Raw genomic sequence first — 23,054 nt, 5'->3', positions numbered from 1 at the left:
GAGCTGGTGGCTGCTACCTCGCACGCTCTCTCTCGGCAAGTCTTTTCTTCCCCCACATTGGTGGGTGATTTCCACAGATGCCAGCCTGGTGGGTTGGGGAGCTGTCTTCGAGTCCCTCACTGCCTGTGGTTAGCGGTGGAATCCTCCCTGTACATCGACATCCTGGAGCTCAGGGCGATTTTTCTGGCTCTGTCCCACTGGACGCAGCTTCTCACCGGTCTCCTGGTCCGGATCCAAACGGACAACTCCACTGCGGTGGCTTACCTGAACCACCAGGGGGCACCAGAACCGTGAGGGTCATGGAAGAGGCCTCACACATACTACGGTTGGCGGAGGACTTTGTTCCGGTCCTCTCCGCATTTCACATCCCCGGGGTCGACAATTGGGCAGCAGACTCCCTCAGTCGCCAACGCCCCGTCCCGGGCGAGTGGGCCCTTCACCCAGACGTGTTTCTACAACTCTGTCAGCGTTGGAGCTCTCCGGAAGTGGACCTCTCTGCTTCCCGTCTGAACCACAAGCTTCCGCGTTACTTCGCAAGGTCCCCGGACCCTAAGGCGCTAGCCTCAGATGCTCTGGTCCTTCCTTGGTCCCAGTTCAGCCTCTTATACCTCTTTCCTCCCATCCCGCTCCTTCCCAGGGTCCTCAAACGCCTGAAGGCGGCTCGGGTCCCGGCGATTCTGGTGGCCCCGCAGAGCGTGGTACGCAGATCTTCTGTTTCTGCTCGCCGACGCTCTCTGGCAGCTTCCTCTACGTCCCAACCTCCTTTCCCAAGGTCCGCTACTCCACCCGAGTTTACCTCGGCTGCGTTTAACGGCGTGGCTGTTGAAGCCGTGCTCCTGAGGTTCCGCGGTCTCTCGGAGTCTGTTATCCAGACTATGCTCCACGTACGCAAGCCCCAATCATCCCAAATTTTTTTTTCCTGGTGTGAAGCTGGTCAGTTTTTACTCACATCATGATGTAAGTACAGTGTAATAGACCTACAGTCAGATAGGAACTCACTGCATCACAAATCGCTATGACGCAATAAGTTCGGGTCAGAACAGCAGCCCTCAGTCTGGGAAATGTGACTGACACACTGACCGTTTTTCCCGGACTCCAGCCTTACATAGATAAAAAGTTAGAATTGTGGAGACATGTTTTCCTTCTTGGTTTTCTAGGTAGAATTCAAACAATTTTTCCATATTAATATTTTATTTCAAATAGGGAAGAGATTCTTCAGAAGACACTATGGGACAGAGTGTCCACCCATGTGATTGAGAACATCTATCTTCCCGCAGCACAGACCATGAACTCAGGAACCTTTAATACCACAGTAGATATCAAGCTGAAGCAGTGGACTGACAAGCAGCTGCCTAATAAAGCGGTGGAGGTTAATACATATAATTTCTCTGTTCTGTGTGTAGTAGTACTGATGCTCTTAATGGAAACTGAACAATGAGAACATGTTTTGCCTTCATTAGCGTTATCTCTCCATTCTTAGGTGGCGTGGGAAACCCTTCAACAGGAATTCTCCCGCTTCATGACTGAACAGAAAGGCAAAGAACATGATGACATATTTGACAAGTTAAAGGAGGCAGTGAAAGAAGAGAGCATCAAGAGACATAAATGGAACGAGCAAGCAGAGGATAGTTTGGTAGTTTTATCTCTTTACATCAATAGCTCCAGCCCATTGCTTAGGGCATTGAAGTATTTTTAGGGATTATTATTGCCATTCTTCATGTTAATTCAGACAAGATATGATTTATAGTTGTGACTGACTGTAATGACTTTCTTCACTTTCTGTATATTGATTAAAAGGACTTCTTTACGTTGTTTCTGCTAGAGGGTTATCCAGCACAATGCTTTAGAAGACCGTTCAATCTCAGACAAACAACAGTGGGATGCTGCAATTCATTTTATGGAGGATACCTTGAAAAGTCGTTTGAAAGATAGTAAGTGGTTAAACCTGTATACCTAGAAATACAGTATCCTTCTGTGCAAACTGCAGCAATCATATTTGCTCAGTCTTGCATGGTGCCAACTTGTCTGCTTTTTTTCTATATGGCACATAACTTGAAAGCATTTCCCGGGATTTTAATTTTGATGACATCCTCAGATTAGTCATTCAGTATTAGGTCAGTGGGGTCAGAATCTCGGCATCCCTAACAATCAGCAGTTTTGAAGTGGCTGCTGCGCTTCAGTAAGTGACGTGTCCTCTACATCATTTACACTGTTCTGAACGCTCAGCATGCCATACATATATAGATGTAGAGATCTTCATCTTGAATCTTAACGAGTTAAAGGGGTTCTCCTCAGGATAGGTCATGAATATCAGATCGGTGAGGGTCTGATACCCGGCACCCCCGACGATGAGCTGTATGAAGGGAAGACGCTCAGAATGTTCATGTGCCATCTGCTCCCTTCTCTCTTCCTGCTCGCTACGGCTTTACCATAGACATAGCAGCAAGCAGGAAGAGAGAAGGGAGATGGCACATGCACACTGCACCCTCCTTCCCTTCATATAGTTGATGGGGTGCCGGGTGTCGGATCCCCGCCTATTTTCCTCTCTGCTCTGCTTGTCAGGGATTATGATCCTGAAGACAACTTCTAAGATCTTCAGCTGAATCTCTGTAGGAAAAGTTCATGAGGAGACATGAAGTGCAGAGAGGATGGACAGGACAGACTGTGGTAAGATAGGGCTGTGGTAATATAGCTGACTGCATACAAGTGCGGCTAATTACCACACCCCCACCCTCTTCTCTTTATTTCATGTCTCCTCATGAACTCATTCCTACTGGGGTACAGCTGAAGATCATATCCCTGTACCTGTATCTCTGGCAAGTTGAACAGAATATACCCTAAGCCTCATTATAAATTAGGTGCATCCACCGGCAGTGCAGAGCACTGCTCTTTATAAATATCCCCAATCTTCCAGTCTAGATTCTGTCTGACTTTAGAACGGGACAGCACCTGGACTGAACAATGACCCATTAAAGTCAATGGGGTAGATTAATCAAAACTGGTGTAAAGGTAAACTGGCTTAGCAACCAATCTGATTTCATTTTTCAGAGCTCCTCTAATGAGTAAATTCCCATGAGCGATTTCCTCCGTAGACCCATTTAATCTTCTGATAAGCCCAGCTTAAAATATATCTTCCTTTGCAGCTGAATCTGTCATTCGGGATATGGTGGGTCCTGACTGGAGAGAGAGATGGGTTTCTTGGATTTCTCGAAATTCAGAACAGGTAAAAGTTTCTAAGACAGGTTTAAGTCAATCACTTGCTTTAGACATTGTCTAAAAATCTTTATTTCTCCATTAAAGAATACACGAAATGAAACAAAAAATGAACTTGAAAAGATGCTGAAGGTAAATGAAGACCATCCTGCCTATCTTGCCAGTGATGAAGTCACCACTGTAAGAAAGAATCTAGAAACCCGGGGCGTAGAAGTGGATCCAGTTTTGGTGAGCACCAAATGAGTATATAAATCAATGTAAATACGGTTACTTTTTTTTCTTCACAATATAATATACGTCTCATGTTGATTTACATACTGTATGCCATCTTTTTTCCAGTTTGGCAAAACCCTACAATAGTTATTTTCTGGTTCATAGGATACAGAACCATTCTATTTAGGCTACTTTCACACTTGCGCTTGATCGGATCCGTTCTGAACGGATCCGATCATATTAATGCAGACGGAGGCTCCGTTCAGTACGGATCCGTCTGCATTAATAACTTAGAAAAATTTCTAAGTGCGAAAGTAGCCTGAGCGGATCCGTTCAGACTTTCAATGTAAAGTCAATGGGGGACGGATCCGCTTGAAGATTGAGCCATATGGTGTCATCTTCAAGCGGATCCGTTCCCATTGACTTACATTGTAAGTCTGGACGGATCCGCACGGCCAGGCGGACACCCGAACGCTGCAAGCAGCGTTCAGCTGTCCGCCTGGCCGTCCGGAGGCGAGCGGAGCGGAGGCTGAACGCTGCCAGACTGATGCAGTCTGAGCGGATCCGCATCCATTCAGACTGCATCAGGGCTGGACGGAAGCGTTCTGCTCCGCTCGTGAGCCCCTTCAAACGGAGCTCACGAGCGGACAGCAGAACGCTAGTGTGAAAGTAGCCTTATACAGTGTGGGCAAAATGCCCATTTTATTTTCTAGAAAAAAGAACTTTACAACCTGTTTAGGTGTAAAAGCTACGGCACCGCTGCTTGTACAGGTGTATATATCATTAAGGATACATTCACATGTATTGGTACCCTTAGGCTAATTTTGTATGAGTGAGTGTGGTCCAGGAGAAGTAGTCCGTGTGAGGAATGCATTTCTGAGGCCGACCATGGCTCGAGTGACCCGAACTCTCACTGTGTCATAGTAATCCAAGAATCTGTGAGTTCCAGCCCAACTGCGGGTCTGCTGTCACTAACAGCATTGTTTGAGTACAGTACAGTAGATCCACAGTCAGGCTGGAACTCACAGCATCACAAATCGCTATGATACAGTGAGTTCAGGTAAGGCCAAGCCAAAGGTGACCTGTGAAATGTGGCCATCACACAAAGCTAATTTTCATGGACCACACTGTGTGTGAAATTAGGCTAAAGGGCACAGAGCGGGACCATTATTGCACCTTAATGAATGCCTGCAACTTTTGCTCTGGTATCCATACGTAGATCCGCAACAAAAACCAACTCATAGTGCAAGACCGCGACCAATAATGTATAGTTTAAAAAAAAGTTTCAGCTGCATAGGGGGGTGAATAACTTCATAAAATTCACTACATTGACATCTGGCCAATATGGCAATTTATTGCAGCAGAAAAATCGCAGGAAAATGGCTGAACGCCAAACAACATTGACAAATGTGTCAGTCGAAGAATGTTTACTTAACTTTGGCCTTAGATCAGACTGTGGGTATCAACTATCATGAGTTATCCTATAGGCAATACCCTCACTGTTAAATGTAGTTGTGAAGAGGGGATCAAATCAGTTGCTGCTGAAGATGACTTGCTGATGACCTAATGAATTAAAACATCCGTCCAGACATATTCTTCTGCAGATCTGACATGGAACGGTTTTCTAATTAACATAAGACTCATGGACTATACTCTCTGGTTATGTCCAACCGCATCGTACAGTTGCCTCTAACCATGTCAGTTGTTTGGAGAGACTTTTTATCATGTTTTTTTGTATGTTATTCTCCAGATCAAAGATACCTGGCACCAAGTTTACAGAAGACATTTCTTACAAACTGCTCTTGGCCACTGTAATCTGTGTAGGAGAGGATTCTATTACTATCAGAGACATTTTGTAGACTCTGAGGTAAGCTATCATTGTCAAACGTGTAATTGAAACTTCTGTTTAAGAGTCTTCTCATTAAAGGGAACCTTTGCCTTGAGGAGGAGGAGGAGGAGCTGAGCAAACTGATATATAGTCTGTGGTAAAAAATTCTGTGTAATCCGTATTTCATTCATTAAAATTACTACTAATTGTAGGCTTTGAAGTCCAGGGGGGGGTCCTATCAGTGATTGACAGCTATCTCTGTACACACAGTCATAGAGGGGAGGCTGTCAGTCACTGATAGGACCTCTTTCTTGACTCCAAAGCCCCGAATAAGCAGGAATTCATATGAATAGATTATAGGTTTTACTGAATCTTCTCCCACAAAACTATAATTAATCTGCTCAGCTCCTCCTGCTCTATAACATGGTGCCTGTAGTTCAGACACCCTGTTCAACATGACAGGTTCTCTTTATAGGGGTTGGCTTTGTACTTTTAATTATTGGTGCCATATGTCTAAGGGTACCTGTGCACAGAGCCGAATTGCATGCAGGAAATCCACATGAAATCCACACTAAAACTGCACATGAATCAACACTATTTATCACCTTTTTTTTGTTGCGGTTTTCGGTGTGTTTTTTTTTTTTTTCCAATTGAAGTCTGTGGGGAAAAACAATACACATAAGGTGCGGAATTACACAAACAATTGACATGCATTGGATTTGAAAATCCACCCAGCAGGTGATTTTCCATACAGAAAAAAAAATGCAAAATATACATGAGATTTGGCAAATCTCATTCATTTTGCTGTTACTGTATTACACTGTGGTTTTTCTGCACAAAACTCTGTGCATAATATGCAATGTGTGCAGGTACTTTGAGGATCCCACAGATCCCTAGAACCTTGTTTGTAGTTTTACTAAACTCTCTGACACACTCTGCGCCCTAAGAAAAAGAGTGGATTAGCCATTCTGACTCATGGTTGCCGTGTTCCCACCCATACCAGAGATAGAATATGCCTGCCGGACAAGCCGAATGCTAGTGTGGAGAAAGCCTAACACGGGTCTTTCAAAGCTGTACAGTCTTTACATATGCCTTAAGAGCTCCCTGTGCTTCTTATCTTACATGCCCAGACATTAATGTAATGTCATATACAAGAAAAGTAAAGTAAAAAATTAATAGGCAAAAAATTTGTTTAAAAGTAAATAATACAAGAGGAAACATTGCAGTAAAGAAAATTATCAAAATTAAATCAATAAAAAGTAAAAAAACAAAACCAAAAAACATACATGGTATCCTAGTACTCTTTATTGACCCATACAGCACTTATGCATGAAATGTGGGTGGGTTCTTGTTTTTTCTACAGTTTCCTGGTTCTAATTCTTTTTTTTTTTTCTTTTTTTTGGAGGGGTTTTAGACAGCACCTTTAAAACACATAAAGAGAGATTGTTGTAAAATGCAAAGAGGCCATTGTAGCATGAGTGTTCACTCCTACACAGTTTTAAGTTCCTTGGTGTTTATATAGCTGAAGATTTTACTTAACACATTGTAAAAAAAAAAGTCCAAACAACATCCTTATAAAGACCGAGGAGTGTAAAGTCGCATTTACACGGCCTAATTATCTGGAACAAGCTTTCCTACGAAGGCTCATTCTCAGGTGCGAACATCATGCTGTCTAAGGCCTCATGCACACAACCGTTCCGTTTTTTGCGGTCCGCAAACCGCGGATCCGCAAAAAACAGAAGCTGCCCATGTGCCTTCCGCAATTAACGGAACGGGCGGCCCATTGTAGAAATGCCTATTCTTGTCCGCAAAACGGACAAGAATAGGACATGCTATTTTTTTTTTTTTTTTTTTTGCGGGGCCACGGAACGGAGCAACGGATGCAGATTTTTTGCTGCTCCATTGAAGTGAATAGGTCCGCACCCGAGCCACAAAAAATGCGGCTCGGATGCGGACCACAACAACGGTCATGTGCATGAGGCCTAAACAGCACTCTGTTGCTGAGGAGATTGATTTTATATGGGGATGAGCGAGTTCAGCAGCCATCACTTGTCCTCATACTGTGGAGGTGATCGCTGCATGTAAAGGCAGAGCTTCATCTCCACTTAACGAGCAGCCGATTGTCGGGAAGGATCGGCTGCTTCTCGCAGTGTCTAAATGCAGCTTATATCTACCATTGCAGATCCTGTGAAACTTTTATAGGTGCACTGTGTACTGCGTTTGATGAGTTGCAGTTACATTGCGGTTTCTGTCATGACTTTCCAAAATCACGGCTATAATGCTGAGGTTCTGCCACGATATGGGGAAATCCTGTTCAAAAACTGTGAATACATGACTGAAGCAGATCTTTTCCTGCGTGTGTAATTCTTCACCTAAAACACAGGTGGCGCCAACATTACACTGCCACTGTATCATAACTTATCCTATACATGTTGTCTCTCTGTCTCAATATTCTAGTTGGAGTGCAACGATGTTGTCCTTTTCTGGAGAATACAGCGGATGTTGGGAATTACAGCAAACACTTTGAGGCAACAACTAACAAATTCAGAAGGTATGACTTGAAAAATCACCGATATAATGAGAAATATTCATTAAAATGGCCTTTTTTTATTTTTAGAGTCAAATTTGTTGTGATGTATTGTGATAGCAAAAGAGGCCTCTACAAGTTTCATCCCATCCTTGTGACCTTGCGTGTCCTGTAATTGGTCATAGGGTTGTATATCAGGATATATATTTACATTTATATTTGTACACACAGTAAGACGTTTAGAGAAGAATGTAAAGGAAGTCTTGGAAGATTTTGCTGAAGATGGGGATAAAAAGGTTAACCTGCTAATCGGAAAGAGGGTCCAACTAGCAGAAGATCTTAGTAAGTTTAATGTTTTATTCTTGTATCCTCTCAACTCTCATGGTGCACTGCTGGCCTTTGTGAAATGGGTTTCCAGCTATGTACATTTTTGTTTAATAATAATAAAAGAAGTCCTACTCACCTTACTGATCCCCCACCGCTCCCGTTCTGATGCTTCTTTCCCCGTCAGTCTCTGTATTTCCTGCTCCAACAATGACATCTTGGCATAGACTTGACTGCTGCAGCCAATCAATGGCCGTTGTAGTGACCCTCAATGGTGCTGGCCACCACTACAGCCTGTGACTAACTGCATTGAGATGCCAAAGCTGCAACAGAAAGTAGAGAACAGCTGAGGAACAGGAGCATTGAAGAATCAGTAAGGTCATAATTACTATTTTTATTACCGTGTTTTCCGGCGTATAAGACGACTGGGTGTATAAGATGACACCCAAGTTTTCCAGTTAAAATATAGGATTTGGGCTATACTCGCCGTATAAGACTACCCCTCTTCTAACGCTTTGGCATCAAGATCTGCAGGTAATTGTACAATTTTCGTCTTTTGCCTCAGTACCATATTAGGCCTTTCCAGGAATCTAGTACACCAGGATACAGTGGCCTTAAATCTGTTGCTGTGATCTGGGTTAGGTTTGGCCCACTGAAGTGCAAACAAACGTATTTTATTTCATGTCACTACATAACCGTTTTAGCGATGCTCATTCACCATGTCTGCTACATGTTAGTCGAGTTCTGGCCTCTTCTTTATGCACACTTACCCCTTGGCATACTCTTTAATGCTTTTTCATTTGCTTTCCAGTCCCGAACCATCTTTTCTGTTACTCCATATTGTCTTGCAGCAGCGCAGTTATTAGGTTCCCTGGCATAGTTTACAACTTTAAGTTTGAAACTGGCTTCATATTTCTTTCTTCTTGCTGTTAGAGCCATGATGGGGTCTTGACTGTTAGCCATTTGTATACTGTACTGTGTGTACTGGTACTGTATGAACCGGTACAGATACTGGTGCTGTACTGTATGTACAGATACTGGTGCTGTACTGTATGTACAGGTACAGATACTGGTGCTGTACTGAATGTACAGGCACAGATACTGGTGCTGTACTGTATGTACAGATACTGGTGCTGTACTGTATGTACAGATACTGGTACTGTATGTACAGGTACAGATACTGGTACTGTATGTACAGGTACAGATACTGGTACTGTATGTACAGGTACAGATACTGGTGCTGTACTGTATGTACAGATACTGGTACTGTACTGTATGTACAGGTACAGATACTGGTGCTGTACTGTATGAACCGGTACAGATACTGGTGCTGTACTGTATGTACAGGTACAGATACTGGTGCTGTACTGTATGAACCGGTACAGATACTGGTGCTGTACTGTATGAACCGGTACAGATACTGGTGCTGTACTGTATGAACCGGTACAGATACTGGTGCTGTACTGTATGAACCGGTACAGATACTGGTGCTGTACTGTATGAACCGGTACAGATACTGGTGATGTACTGTATGAACCGGTACAGATACTGGTGCTGTACTGTATGAACCGGTACAGATACTGGTACTGTATGAACCGGTACAGATACAGGTGCTGTACTGTAGGAACCGGTACAGATACAGGTGCTGTACTGTAGGAACCGGTGCAGATACCGGTGCTGTACTGTAGGAACCGGTGCAGATACCGGTGCTGTACTGTAGGAACCGGTGCAGATACCGGTGCTGTACTGTAGGAACCGGTGCAGATACCGGTGCTGTACTGTAGGAACCGGTGCAGATACCGGTGCTGTACTGTATGAACCGGTGCAGATACCGGTGCTGTACTGTATGAACAGGTACAGATTAGGAATCGACCGATTATCGGTTTTACCGATATTATCGGCCGATATTCAGTATTTTGGCCGGTATCGGCATCTATTTTGCCGATATTCCGATAACGTATTGGGAACACAGATCGCGCTGCTGTCAGCGCTCTCTGTGTTCCCTCAGCAGCACAGGGGAGAAGGAAGCAGTGTCTCCATTCCCCTGTGCTGCTGCTGCTGCCGCTGCAGCCAGTGAGAGGGAGGAAGACAAGAGAAGGGGAGGGACTGTGGCCGCTGCGCCACCAATGAAGAGAAATCTCTCATTAATTCATATACAGGAGGCGGGAGCTGGCTGCAGAATCACATAGCCGGCTCCCGACCTCTATGAGCGGTAGCTGCGATCTGCGGTAGTTAACCCCCCAGGTGCCGCGGATCGCAGCTATTGCTCATAGAGGTCGGGAGCCGGCTATGTGATTCTGCAGCCAGCTCTCCGCCTCCTGTATATGAATAAATGAGAGACTTCTCTTCATTGTTGGCGCAGTGCGCCCCCCCGCCCCAAGCCCCCAAGTATTAATCATTGGTGGCGCAGTGCGCCTCCACCCCCGTATTAAAAACATTGGTGGCGCAGTGCGCCCCCCCAGTATTAATCATTGGTGGCAGTGGCCACAGGATCCCCTCTCCCCTGCTCCTCCGATCGGAGCCCCAGCAGTGTAATCCTGGGGCTCTGATCGGTTACCATGGCAGCCAGGACGCTACTGAAGCCCTGGCTGCCATGTTCAGCTCCATGCTGCTGTGTGCACAAAGCAGCAGGGACAGTGTGAGCTCCTATTCACCCTGATAGAGATCTATCAGGGTGAATAGGACAAGGGCTCTAGTCCCTAAGGGGGCTAAAAGTTAGTAAAAGAGAAAAAAAACAGCTCTCCCTGCCTGCCCAGCCCTCCCTGTCTTCAAGACGATCTGAGCGGTAGTACACAATGTGATACTGCCGACATGAGAAAACCACTGAGAGCAGGGAGCGGGTGCTGCTTCAGGAGCGGCTGGCCGGGATGCAGCGCACGGTGGCTCAGCTAGGGGGTGCCTGTCCCTGAAGCTGGAGAAGGACAGCTTCTCCAGTCCGGCTAGGAAGTAAGTTTCAGCACGCCGTATACCGGCAAATAAGACGACACCTGGCGTATCAGACGACCCCCAACTTTTGAGAAGATTTTCATATGTTAAAAAGTAGTCTTATACGCAGGAAAATACAGTAATTAGTAACATTCTAAGCAATATTTTGTGTGATTTACATGGCTGGCCAACTATAACCAGTTTAAAGGGAAACGGTCACATAGAACATGGTGCGGGCAGCAAGCTATAGAGCAGGAGCAGTTTTATGGGAAAAGATTTAGCAAAACACCACATACTTTACATATATCCAGCTGAACAACACATAGCATGGATCCAGTATAACTTTTATTTCATTAATTTAAATTCCTGCTCATTCCGGGCTTGAAGTCCAGGAGGCGGTCCTATGAGTGATTGACAGCCTTCCCTCTATGACTGTGTATACAGAGAGAGCTGTCAATCACTGATAGGACCACCTCCTGGACTTCAAAGCCCAGAATGAGCAGGAATATAAATGTATTAATTACAAGTTATTCTAAATCTTTTCGCATACAACTATATATCAGTCTGCTGAGCTCCTCCTCCTGACCTACCGAAGGCTGCAATGCACACTAGCTCTGCGAGAGAGGTGAGTCCGATGTTGCTGGCTGCCTCCACCTCTAGACAGTGAGCGACAGGTTTCTTTCCAATGCACAATAGATAAGAAACCTGTCAACTGTTGTCCAGGGGCAGCGAGCAGCATCGGATTCATCTCTTGGTGGGGGCTTCAGCTAGGTGGTACTATAAAAGTACTGTATGTCATCACAGCATGGACAGACCTATGAAATCAACGTGTCTGTCACTACACTAGGTTGCCCTAAGTGAGTACAGCATAGTGCAGCTGACAGGTTCCCTTTAACCAATTTCTTAACCATAATACAATCGACTTACTGATTACACCCAGCTCTCTATTTGGGCTGCGACTCCCAGCTACATCAGGGGTGTCAAATTCATGGCTCTCCAGCTGTTGCAACACTACAACTCTCAGCATGACCTGATAGCTGTAGGCTCTCTGAGCATGATGGAAGTAGTAGTTTTGCAACAGCTGGAGGGCCATGAGCTTTAGATGGACCAGACCAGGCTGCCAAATGCCTATTTTCTATGCAGAAGCAATCCGTGTATCAGCGCTCCTTCACTCCAGCAGACATTGAACAGTTTCTTCTGTCCTTTTTGTAATAAGAATAAAAGATAACTGTGTACATACATGCAGGGTAGTCATGAGTTCTGAAGATGCTTGTCCTTAAACCATTTTTAAATATTATCTCACTTCTTGTTGGATGGTAGATCAAGAAAAATGTATGTGCTGTAATGTATCTTGGATATGTGTATTACTCATATCTTCATTTAATTTAATATTATGGATTTAAAAGACACTCAGAACAACAGCTTCCTGTAATTGTGGGGAAATTGACTTACTTTAGACCAGGGATGCTCAACCTGCGGCTCTCCAGCTGTTGTAAAACTACAACTCCCACCATGCCCTTCTGTAGGCTGATAGCTGTAGGCTGTTTGGGAATGATGGGAATGTTGTAGCTTTGCAACAGCTGGAGGGCCGCAGGTTGAGCATGCCTGCTTTAGACCATCCACTGGACTTCTGCACTCAAATGACAAGATATATAGTATCTTTTCTCACCAAGCTGTATCTTTCTGCCTAGCTCCCCCTGCTGTATAACATACTGCAGGTACAACGTGACTTACTAATCTTGGTGCGTGCTTACATACAGATGAAGAGCACTGAAACCTCTCACACATTATCTGGTGTCCTCTCCCCAACACATATCACACTTTCCTTTATGTCTGAAACATTCTCGTGTGTGTTTGAGTTGCAGGGATCTCAGTTTCCTAATTGCCTTGGATAACACACGAGCGCATCCACTGGCACTCGTTTTCATTGTCCTGAATATACAGGCTGATGCAAACAGAATGTCGGAGGAACGGTTGCCACTACAGTCATTCCTCCCTTATTCTGTTCTACTCATTATCGGCAGCCCACCCCTTATTACACAGGGAGATGTGCTGCTGATAATCAGCCATCTTTCCTCCTGATGATAGGTGATGAACAAGCAAACGCTCGTTCATCGGCTGCTCGATTATACAAGTCAGGTATTGCAAGCAAGCATCCCTTTTAACTTTTGTTAGCGATAATTTGCCAATAATCGTGTAGTCTAATATGGCTTTATCTCCAGTTAGGATGTTTGCATTAATAAGAATTCTTGTCATGTTCCCCTGACAATGCTGAACTTGTGGAATCTCTTGTTTAGAGGACCTGTCGCCTCTCCTGACGTGTGTTTTCGTAACTAGTTGCTTTCTCCATGTAATAACCATCCTGGGGCATCTATTCTTACCAATTGAGGGGGTGTCCCTGCACTGTAAGACACGATCCAATCAGTGCTGCCAGTGTCAGACTGTGCAGGGACTAGGGTTGTTTCGGGTATCGAATTTTCGATACCCAATCAATACTTTTCTCTGGTATCGACCTCGATACCAGGATTTGCCTTTTTTCGATACTAGGCTTTGCTATTGCACAGTCTAGTATCAGAGAACATGGAGCACGCTTCTCTCAGCGCGCTCCTTGTTCTCCTCAGCTGCACAGTGGAGAAGGAAGCAGTCTCTCCCTCCCCCCTGTGCCGCTGCCACCAATGAGGAGTGATGGGCAGGTGCACTGAGCCACCAATGAAGGTAAACGTTTAATACAAATCCAGGAGGCGCGTGCTGGCGGGGAGCTGCGATCAACTGCATGTAACCCCTCAGGTGCCGCACCCGTCTCCTGTATTAAATGTTAATTATCATTGGTGGCACAGTGCACCCCCTCCCCCAGTATTAAAATCATTAATGGCGCAGTGCGCCCCCTCCCTTCCACCCCCAGTATTAAAATCATTGGTGGCAGTGGCCACAGGGTCCCTTCCCCTCCTCCTCATTGGTGGTGCAGTGGCAGCTTCTCTGATCAGAGCCCCACAGTGTAATCCTGGGGCTCCGATCGGTTACCATGGCAGCCAGGATACTACTGAATCCCTGGCTGCCATGGTAATCTCCCTGCTGCTGTGTGCACTATGCACAGGGCAGCAGGGACAGTGTGAAGTCCTATTCACCCTAATAGAGCTCTATCACGGTGAATAGGACAAGGGATGAAAAGATTCCAGGTTCTAGCCCCTAAGGGGGGAAATAGTTATTAAATAAAAAGTAAAAAAAAATAAAAAGTGAAACAAAAACAAAATAGGAAGTATAAATCACGCCGTTTCCCAATTTTACATAGAAAATATATAAACAATAAACACATCGTGTCCGAAAAGTCCAAACTATTAAAATATAAAAAAAATGTCCTATGCGGTGAACGCCGTAACAGAAAAAAAAATAATTAAAATTGCGCAATAGGATCGGACTGTTCCATTATGGGCCGGACGTTCCATAAAATGCGGAATGCATGCAGCTTTTTTTGTTTGATTGGTATCGAATGGTATCAAGTATCACAATATTTTTTTATGGTATCGAAACCGAATAAAAAGCGGACATCACAGGTTACAGGTCCTCTTTAAACATTGAGTGACAAGGCAGACTCATGGTGGTCACCACACTCCTAATTGACTAAGGGGTAAGTAATGTTTGCACATCCCCAGAAAAAATGTGAAATTTACAGTACAGCCAGAAAAAATACTGCATTTCAAAAGAATCCCGTAAAATGTATGCCCCAAAGAATGTCTTGGTATACATTTTTGCCCATAGAAATCTATAGGTTCATTATAATATAGATTTTATACATATATAAGTATTTGACGTATGGGGTAGGGATTTTCTGATAATGTCTCATACCTTTTTTTTGGCTATTCTGTGGTCACTTGGGGTAGTCCTACAGTAACAACAGCAGTCCACTGCTATAGGAATAAGCTGGGGTTCTTTTTATGGGACTGTCAGAGGTCATTCATGCAGTGAAGCGGGTAGAGAAGTGCAGAATTGTAGAGTGGATGTCCGCACGAGTCCAGGCCTGGTTGTTGGGGATTACTAGGGTTGCTACCTTACTTTCAGCATTCTCTTTTAGTGTAAAAGTGTTTCATGATATGAGTTTTAAGTGATTTTATCAGACGCCGTGTTTTCCCAATTCTCTGACGAACACATTGTTTGTCCTGCACAAGAACTGCATTTATTGTAGTGTACATGCTGTGTGTGGAATCTGTGATGTATGTTTTCCCATAAAACTATATATGGGTCTGCTCAGCTTCTCCTGCTCTATAACGTGATACCTGCAGATTATACTGCATTTTGTGGTGACAGGTTCTCTTTAGTGACTCATTCAGATGAGTGAAATTCATTCATTCATTCATTCATACATAACAGACAGCACTGACCCATTCATATCAATCAACTCGTGCTGAGAAAATTTTAGCTTGAACCACTAATCTCCATTTTACCACAGGACACATTCACTCAAGTGAATCTGTCTGCAAGGAAAACCAGCCACACGTGGACGCCGTCCGTGTGTGATCGGTTTAAACTTGTCCGAGTTTACTGTCCAGAACAGGGATGAGTTTTAAATAGTTCAACTGAATAAGGCCTTATGTACACAACCATATGGATTTTCTGGTCCGCAAAATATGGATGACTACCGTGTGACATCCTTGTGTGTGCCTTTTTTTTTTTTTTGAGGACTTATTGACTTCGGTCCGTGGTTTGCATTTTGTAGCCAAGTGTATGACATGTTCTATATTTTGCGGAATTAACATACAGGTGCGGAAAGCACACAGATCGTCCATGTGCTTTCCGCAATCATGTGCCCATTCCACAAAAAAGATCCACAGACCTATTAAAGGCAACGGGTCCACACAAAAAAAAAATTCAGACGGACATCATATGTATTTTGCAGATCTGCATTTGCGGACCGCAGAATTCATACAGTTGTGTGCGTGAGGCCTTAGCCCTAAGGCCTACAGGTAGGTTGTGTCCAAGCAGCACTCCTAACACAAGACTGCTTATCACTAGGGATGAGCGAACTTGTGTTTTCAAGTTCAGGTTATCTAAGAATTCCCTTATGGATTCTTCTACTACGGACCATAACTTATGGTCCGTGGTAGCGGAATCCATAACAGAATTCTTAGATAACCCGAACTTGAAAACAAAAGGTCGCTCAACGCTACTTATCACCTTGTGGCCTTGGTTCATCTCTGCCACATTAGTGTACAAGATCCCGGAGAAGGAATATGCTTCTCCATGCACATGGATGAAAGCGTCCGGGGTTGGGGGGGAGCAGCCAATGGCAGACGGGGACGAGCCTCCATAGCATCGCGGGTGACACTAGGAAGGCTCTTCCCCGTCTGGCTGCTCCCCCACCCCGACACCAGATGTTTTCATCCGTGTACAGGTAGAAGCGGTGGTGCGGGGACCAGGAGCGGGGTAAGTATATTACCGCTGAGGGGCCTGGCACATGTGAAGGATGTTTGAGAAATTGGATAAACCCTTTAAGGCCATGTTCACACAGCGGAGTTTTCAGTTGGAATGTGCTGCAGAAATCCGAGGCTAATCTTCGATTTTCTCTTGTGGATTTTCAGTTAGACATGCAGATCTGCAAACACATTTAACATTGATAACAATAGGGAGCAGGTTTTCAGCGGAGTCCACACAGATATAGGTGTGAACACGGCCGTCATTGTTTAAAGTGGGCTTACATTTTTCACTTTAAGTCTACATGCATAGTTGGGGGGATGATGATATGTTTTGTTTGCTTGGAATTCCTCGTTATACATTTTCTCTAGTTAGTATTGGGTTAACGGGAGGCAAGAAAACCATCTCCTATCTGCATTTGAGAAGTCACTTCAGATGAAAAGTGTAAACGTGACACCCAGCCATTTGAGCACTTGGAGGTAGTGTCTAGATACAGATCGCTGGGTGGAGGGGGGCAGCTTTGAAGCTGAAGTGTGAGCTTTGTGTCAGGAGCAGACGGCGGGGTCTAATCAGCTCCGGGATCTGTTTCACTGCTATATTAAGAAAGTGGCAGCGCTTTCGCCAGAGGCATTCCCCAGCGTTCAGAGTTGAAAAGGAGGAATGTTTGCGGTTTTGGTTGCCGCAATATCATACAAGCCGGAAATCTCTTGGTCTCCTATAGAAAATCCTCTTCATGTTCTACAGGCTGCAGGGGAGAGTTTTCCATAAACCATGCCTTTGATTAGCCCCAGACATAGTGATAGTCTGGTCTTATTAGATAGGGTAATACTCTGGTGCAGGCTATTTCATGTGGCTCTTTTGTGCTTTATGTGGAAAGAATATTAATCCTTTCCCTGTCTATGAAAATACATGTGGGGAATATTAAATAACAAGTTTTCATGTCATTTCAGCTTGTCGTTAGAATGACGTCCTGATCACTCATCATGAGGATAATTCTCTGTTGTGTGTATTTAATATGGGTCCTGCCAGGCCATAAGGAGTCAATCGACGCTTGTTTAAAGGACCTTCTACACGGCTCAATGCTGTGGGGGGGTGTAAGGCCCTTTTCACACGAGCGAGTATTCCGCACGGAATCCGGACCCATTCATGTCAATGGGGCTGTGTACATGTGCGTTGCATGAAAATCGCAGCATGTTCTATATTCAGCGATTTTCACACGTCACTGGCCCCATAGAAGTGAATAGGGCGGTGTGAAAATCGCATCCGCAAGCAAGTTTTTCACGGATGGTTGCTAAGAGATGTTGTTTGTATACCTTCAGTTTTTTATCACGCGCGTGCAAAACGCATTAAATCGCATTGCACCTGCACAATAAAAACTGAACGCGAGCGCAGGCAAAACTGACTTTGCCTGCGAAATCGCACATTTTTCACTGAACGCATCCGGACCTAATCCGGACAAGCTCGTCTGCAAGGGGCCTAAGTACAGTACCATCATGCATCTCTCATACAGTTTTCATATTGTCAGCAGCACATCCCGTTTAAACGGGGAGATATGCTACCGACAAATGGTGATTTTTGCATCTGCATAAAAGATCTGATCAGCCGAGGCCAGTGATCGGCCAAACAAATGTTCATAAAAACATTGGTTCCCGATCAGCAGCCCAATATAGGACATCAATATTGTACTCCTGGAAAACCAACATAGCCCCCCCCCCCCCCCACCCCACCCCGAAATCGCTATTCAGATGTATACTGCAATGGGTACATTGACTTTTGGGTTAAACAGGGTTCAAAGGAGTCATCTTTGGACTTTGTTGACCTGTGACCTTCATTTCTGGTATTTTTGCCGGCTCACATTGCATGATAGACTGTGCTATTCTGTCTGGCGAAAGGAAAGGAATGGAAAACAGGTCAAAGTAAGTCCAAAGATGAATCCTTTGAACTCTGTTTTACCCATTGAAGTCGAGGAGGTACACATCTGAATTTGGGTTTCAGGTATTCAGATGTATACCCCCGACAGAAAGCCCTGACGAGAGCTAAACCACTATGTGAATGCAGCCGTAGGCTTTATATTAGGGAATATCTATGTATAACGTTACAATATGTTGCAGCCTTTTGTTTGAGGTACACTCTACATTGGGAGATCCCCCTGACTTGTGAAACTATAACTCCCAGCATGCAAACATGCTCGGCAGTTCATCTAACTCCAGTAGAAGTGAGTGGATCATTCTGGGAGTTGTAGTTTCAGAACACCTGGAGTGCCAGAGGTTGCTGATCCCTGCCGACTGCAAAAGGCTGCATTATATTCTCCCGTAAAGGCATACAGGGGGATACATTATTCGTAGGCTACCATTGTGTATGTAATGTATATTTTTATATATATTGTAGGAAGGAACAAGGGGCCATCATTGATGGTCGGTACGTGTCACCGAGGTTCCTGGCCTCGGTTAGGTAAGAGCCGTTTTTTTTCCTGAGGTGTCAGTATTGCAGATTGCAGTCTGACACTTCAGCTGTTTAAATGGCTGTAAAGCTGATCCGGGACAGCTCTTACTGGGAGTAGCCAAAGTGTTGGGTGGGTGGCTACTCCCCACGTTCCAGGCCGGGTCTTGGCAGGTTTAAAAGCAGTCAGCACTGTCAGGTGGGGTGGATTACTCCTCTCTGACAGGGGAACGCAGTCAGTGTGTGTTTGGGATCTGAAGCTGTGTGCCGTGCTGGAGGGCTGAGAGCCGCATGCTGGGAAACAGGCCCCCTAAAGCCTGTTGTGGACGGCTGGTGAAAAAACTGCTAACAAGGTGATTGTTTTGTTCCTTGGACTTTCCATTGTGTGAACTAACTCCAAGACTGCCAACTGTCATTTTGTTTTTTCCTTATGTGTGAATAAACACTGAAGTTTTGCTTTACCAACTGGTTTTTGCATCCGCTTAGGCTACTTTCACACTCATGTTTGGTGTGGATCGTCATGGATCTGCAAAGACGGATCCGTTCAGATAATACAATCGTCTGCATCTATTCAGAACGGATCCGTTTGTATTATCTGTAACATACCCAAGACGGATCCATCTTGAACACCATTGAAAGTCAATGGAGGACGGATCCGTTTTCTATTGTGTCAGTGAAAATGGATCCCTCCCCATTGACTTACATTGTGTGCCAGGACGCATCCGTTTGGCTCAGTTTTCTCAGACGGACACCAAAACACTGCAAGCAGCATTTATGGTGTCTGCCTCCAAAGCGGAATAGAAACGAAACTGATGCATTCTGAGCGGATCCTTATCCATTCAGAATGCATTGCGGCAAAACTGATCCGTTTTGGACGGCTTGTGAGAGCCCTGAATGGATCTCACAAACGGAAAGCCTAAATGCCAGTGTGAAAGTAGCCTAGCACTGTCTACCAGAGCAGGAGAATATATGTACATTGGCAGATCCTCCTGACCTGTACCTGTGTAGTATGAAAATGAGATGTGAACAGAGCCTACGCTTCATTCATTTACAACTGGTAAATCCATTTAAGACAAAATAGGCAGCAAAAGTTCTCTGCAGAAGATTGAGGACCATTCGACTAGCCCAGGGGTAGGCAACCTCCGGCTCCCAGCTGTTGTGAAACTACAACTCCCAGTATGCATACTTGCTCTGCTCTTCTAAGAACTCTCATAGAAATGAATGGAGCATGCTGGGAATTGTAGTTTCACAACAGCTGGGAGCCGGAAGTTGCCTACCCCTGGACTAGCCCATATTCATTAGATCCCACTGAAATTGGCAGGTACAACAAGGTTTTTGTCCAGCTTAACTTTTACTGTATGTGATTGTAAAAGTGAAAATCTGATTTCTTTCTGTGGTTTTTACTTAAATGCAAACAAAATCCCTTTTTACCAGTTTGAAAAGACGTCTAATGTGGAGCCAATTAGGTTCTTCCCCTTCTGAATCCTCCACACTGTAACCTACGTCTTCTTAGTCCTCCGCACCGGGTCTGTAACTTGCGTGTAGATGTCATAGGTGCTTTTTGTTTCTATGGGCTTGGTGCACTAGATGGCAGTATTGCACAGGGCTGGGAGTCTGACCTGAGGGATTAGGAAGCTGTGGGAGAGCAGCGTGCCTAACCTCCTGCCTCTGTTTACCCTGCCCTACCAGCGGAAGCCTTGACATCGCCCAGGCAGCAGCTCTCCATTCAGAGCGCACAGCACACTTGTTCAGACTTGTCTGTTCATTTTTCTTCTCCTTCCCTTATTTTCAAGGCGACTTCTGTCTTCGCCAGCCACTAATCAGCTGTTGCCGAGCGATGTCCAGCACAACGTCTTCATGCTGATAATGGACGGTTTCAGGCTTGGCCCAGCTTTCCTGATTTCATTCTCTGGCACTGAAGCTGGCCACCACACAGCATTCAGAGATATTTATTATAAGTAATGTGGGATATCTGCAACTATAGGAGGACTTGCCCTTTGTGGACTTCTGGATCACAGCATCTAAAGCAGAGCTGTCAATGGCAGCATATTGTTGGCACCGGCAGAACGGTTACCCCAAAGAATATAGCATTTGTCAAAGAATACAGTGGTCTCTCCCCTCACCAGTGATTGATGGCCCCCGGTAGTCATTAGTCACTGGTGAATGGGGCGAGGGGCCCGCTCCCCTCATGAATGCCCCGGACTACTGCTGTTTGGCAAGTACCCCACTAGTTTTTGTTGTCTGGGCCCATAAAACAGGGCAGCACAGTGTGGTGCTTTAACCAGCTACTACCAGCATTACTACTTATCATATCAATTTACCATCAGATGGGACAGATTAATCACATCCACATAATGATAATGGCCACTGGTGATATTGATTTGTCAGAGGTTCAGTGTTCATACCGACATGTTAAGGCCTATTACATAAGTAAAGACTGCCCCATGTAAATGTGCCTTCGCTGATCACTTCTTTTAGGTGGCACATACTGCCAGCTGTCCCCTCTGCTGAATGGTAAGCCAATATTGGGAACGAAGATCTTGTCAGCTGGGGGGACTTTGCAAAACCGCTATATGGCGTCACATATTACTTGTAAGGATAATCAGATAACATCCAACTGGAAGCATCGCCATATACTGTAAAAGCTCAAATATGTAAAACTGTAAAATCTTAATGGATTGGTTTGGAACCCATTTATCTGTTAGAGGGGTTGTCTAACAGGAGAGATGGGAGTAAGCACCGACTACAGCAGAGCGGGCCGGCACTCGCTGTGTCAGTAGCTCCCATTACAGTGCATGAGTTCCACTGCTTCCATAGCTCCCATGTCGGCCGGCCACTTGGTGGTTAGCACTTTGTCCCATCTTGTCCTAGTAACGTCGAGAAGGGACGACCCTTTTAACTACAGATCATTGTCAGAGGTGCTTATCCCATATATACATTGTCTGTGATACCCAGTGGTGCATATTCCTGGTGTGTACAGTCCACGTCATCCAGGTATTACCTAGTGCATATGTTTTAGAGGCACCTATGAAAACCCCATGCGCAGCGTTCCACCTGTAAAATTTATAGGTTAATAACCACATCACTAAACTGCAGGGAATTTTGGTAAAGCTGCAGGAGTATGTGATTATGAACCACACTGTGTGAAGACACCCTTAGTATATGGTGCCTGGTCACTGGGTTCATGTGTGATGTCTGGTCCAAGCTCCTTTATGGCAGCCGCTTTCTGTCAAGTGGAGTGGTGACGGAGGCGGTCTTGCCGAATGCCAACTTGCCTGTCAGCATCTCGCTGACGATACAGACCGCCTTCCCTGCATTGTGGTGACAGCTTTTGGAAGGCGACCACGGAAAGTGTAAGTATCCTCAGCAGGACAGGGATATATTTGGATTGCTGACACATAACCTTACATCGGTCAAGGAATGTACATGAAATCCCTGCTGTGTCCGTTCTGTGAGCCTCATTAGCTACCTCAGGCACTTGGGAGACTTTGTATAGGACTGCATTATTAATGACCAGGGTCGTCCCCTGGTCACAATACACACTGCTGGTGCAATAAAACTGCTGATTATGATCCATGCGAGCAGCGTGTGACTCCTTTTTTAGGCAGGACATAAAGAGATGTATTGTAAGCAGCGGGTGTCAGCTGCCCGCCAATCCTCAGACTAATTGAGCATCTAAAGTCAGACAGTTAGTCGGTTGTGAGGCGAGCATGCATGCAATAACCCGTGTTTTCTATCTGGTATCTATGTCCTCTCTTCAGGCCATCTCACTCACATTAAAGGTCACTCCAGACCTGGCGCCATGCTGGCTTCACAGAAACCATGCCGTTATGGTCAAGACTTAGTGATTCCTTATTGCCAGGCAGAGCGGGGATGCCAAGCAAGACTTTTTAGATTGGGTTAAATGTAACATTGGAACCTCTTGGAAGGAAGGAGAGTACGAGTGGTTAATATGTATGAGAAAAACCAATTCAGTTCTTCAGATCTGCATGCCCCAGAACTGTACAAGTGTGAATGGTATCCTACAGCTGAAGAGAATGCTGGATGTAACAACATGGCTGCCTGGTCACCCGTGATGCTTGTATGTGAAATATTCCACTATGGGGGAGATTTATCAAACTGGTGTAAAGTAGAACTGGCTTAGTTGCCCATAGCAACAAATTAGATTCCACCTTTTAT

The 23,054-nt window shown here is 45.0% G+C and overlaps 1 protein-coding gene across 4 annotated transcripts in view; it reads left to right on the top strand.

Annotated features, from left to right (window-relative positions):
* The window catches only part of OPA1 (OPA1 mitochondrial dynamin like GTPase), a 126,103-nt gene that overhangs the window by 94,544 nt on the left and 8,505 nt on the right, over positions 1-23,054 (top strand). For all 4 annotated transcript variants that reach the window (XM_040428342.1, XM_040428340.1, XM_040428341.1 and 1 more), the window contains 8 exons: positions 1,204-1,369; positions 1,481-1,633; positions 1,823-1,931; positions 3,144-3,223; positions 3,301-3,441; positions 5,177-5,293; positions 7,712-7,805; positions 8,013-8,123. In XM_040428342.1, coding sequence (XP_040284276.1) covers positions 1,204-1,369; positions 1,481-1,633; positions 1,823-1,931; positions 3,144-3,223; positions 3,301-3,441; positions 5,177-5,293; positions 7,712-7,805; positions 8,013-8,123 — 971 coding nt within the window. The remainder of the gene's footprint in view (positions 1-1,203; positions 1,370-1,480; positions 1,634-1,822; positions 1,932-3,143; positions 3,224-3,300; positions 3,442-5,176; positions 5,294-7,711; positions 7,806-8,012; positions 8,124-23,054) is intronic.

This window comes from Bufo bufo, chromosome 4, assembly GCF_905171765.1.
Source record: "Bufo bufo chromosome 4, aBufBuf1.1, whole genome shotgun sequence".
Lineage (NCBI taxonomy): Eukaryota > Metazoa > Chordata > Amphibia > Anura > Bufonidae > Bufo > Bufo bufo.
This window is presented reverse-complemented; position numbering and strand designations above follow the sequence as displayed.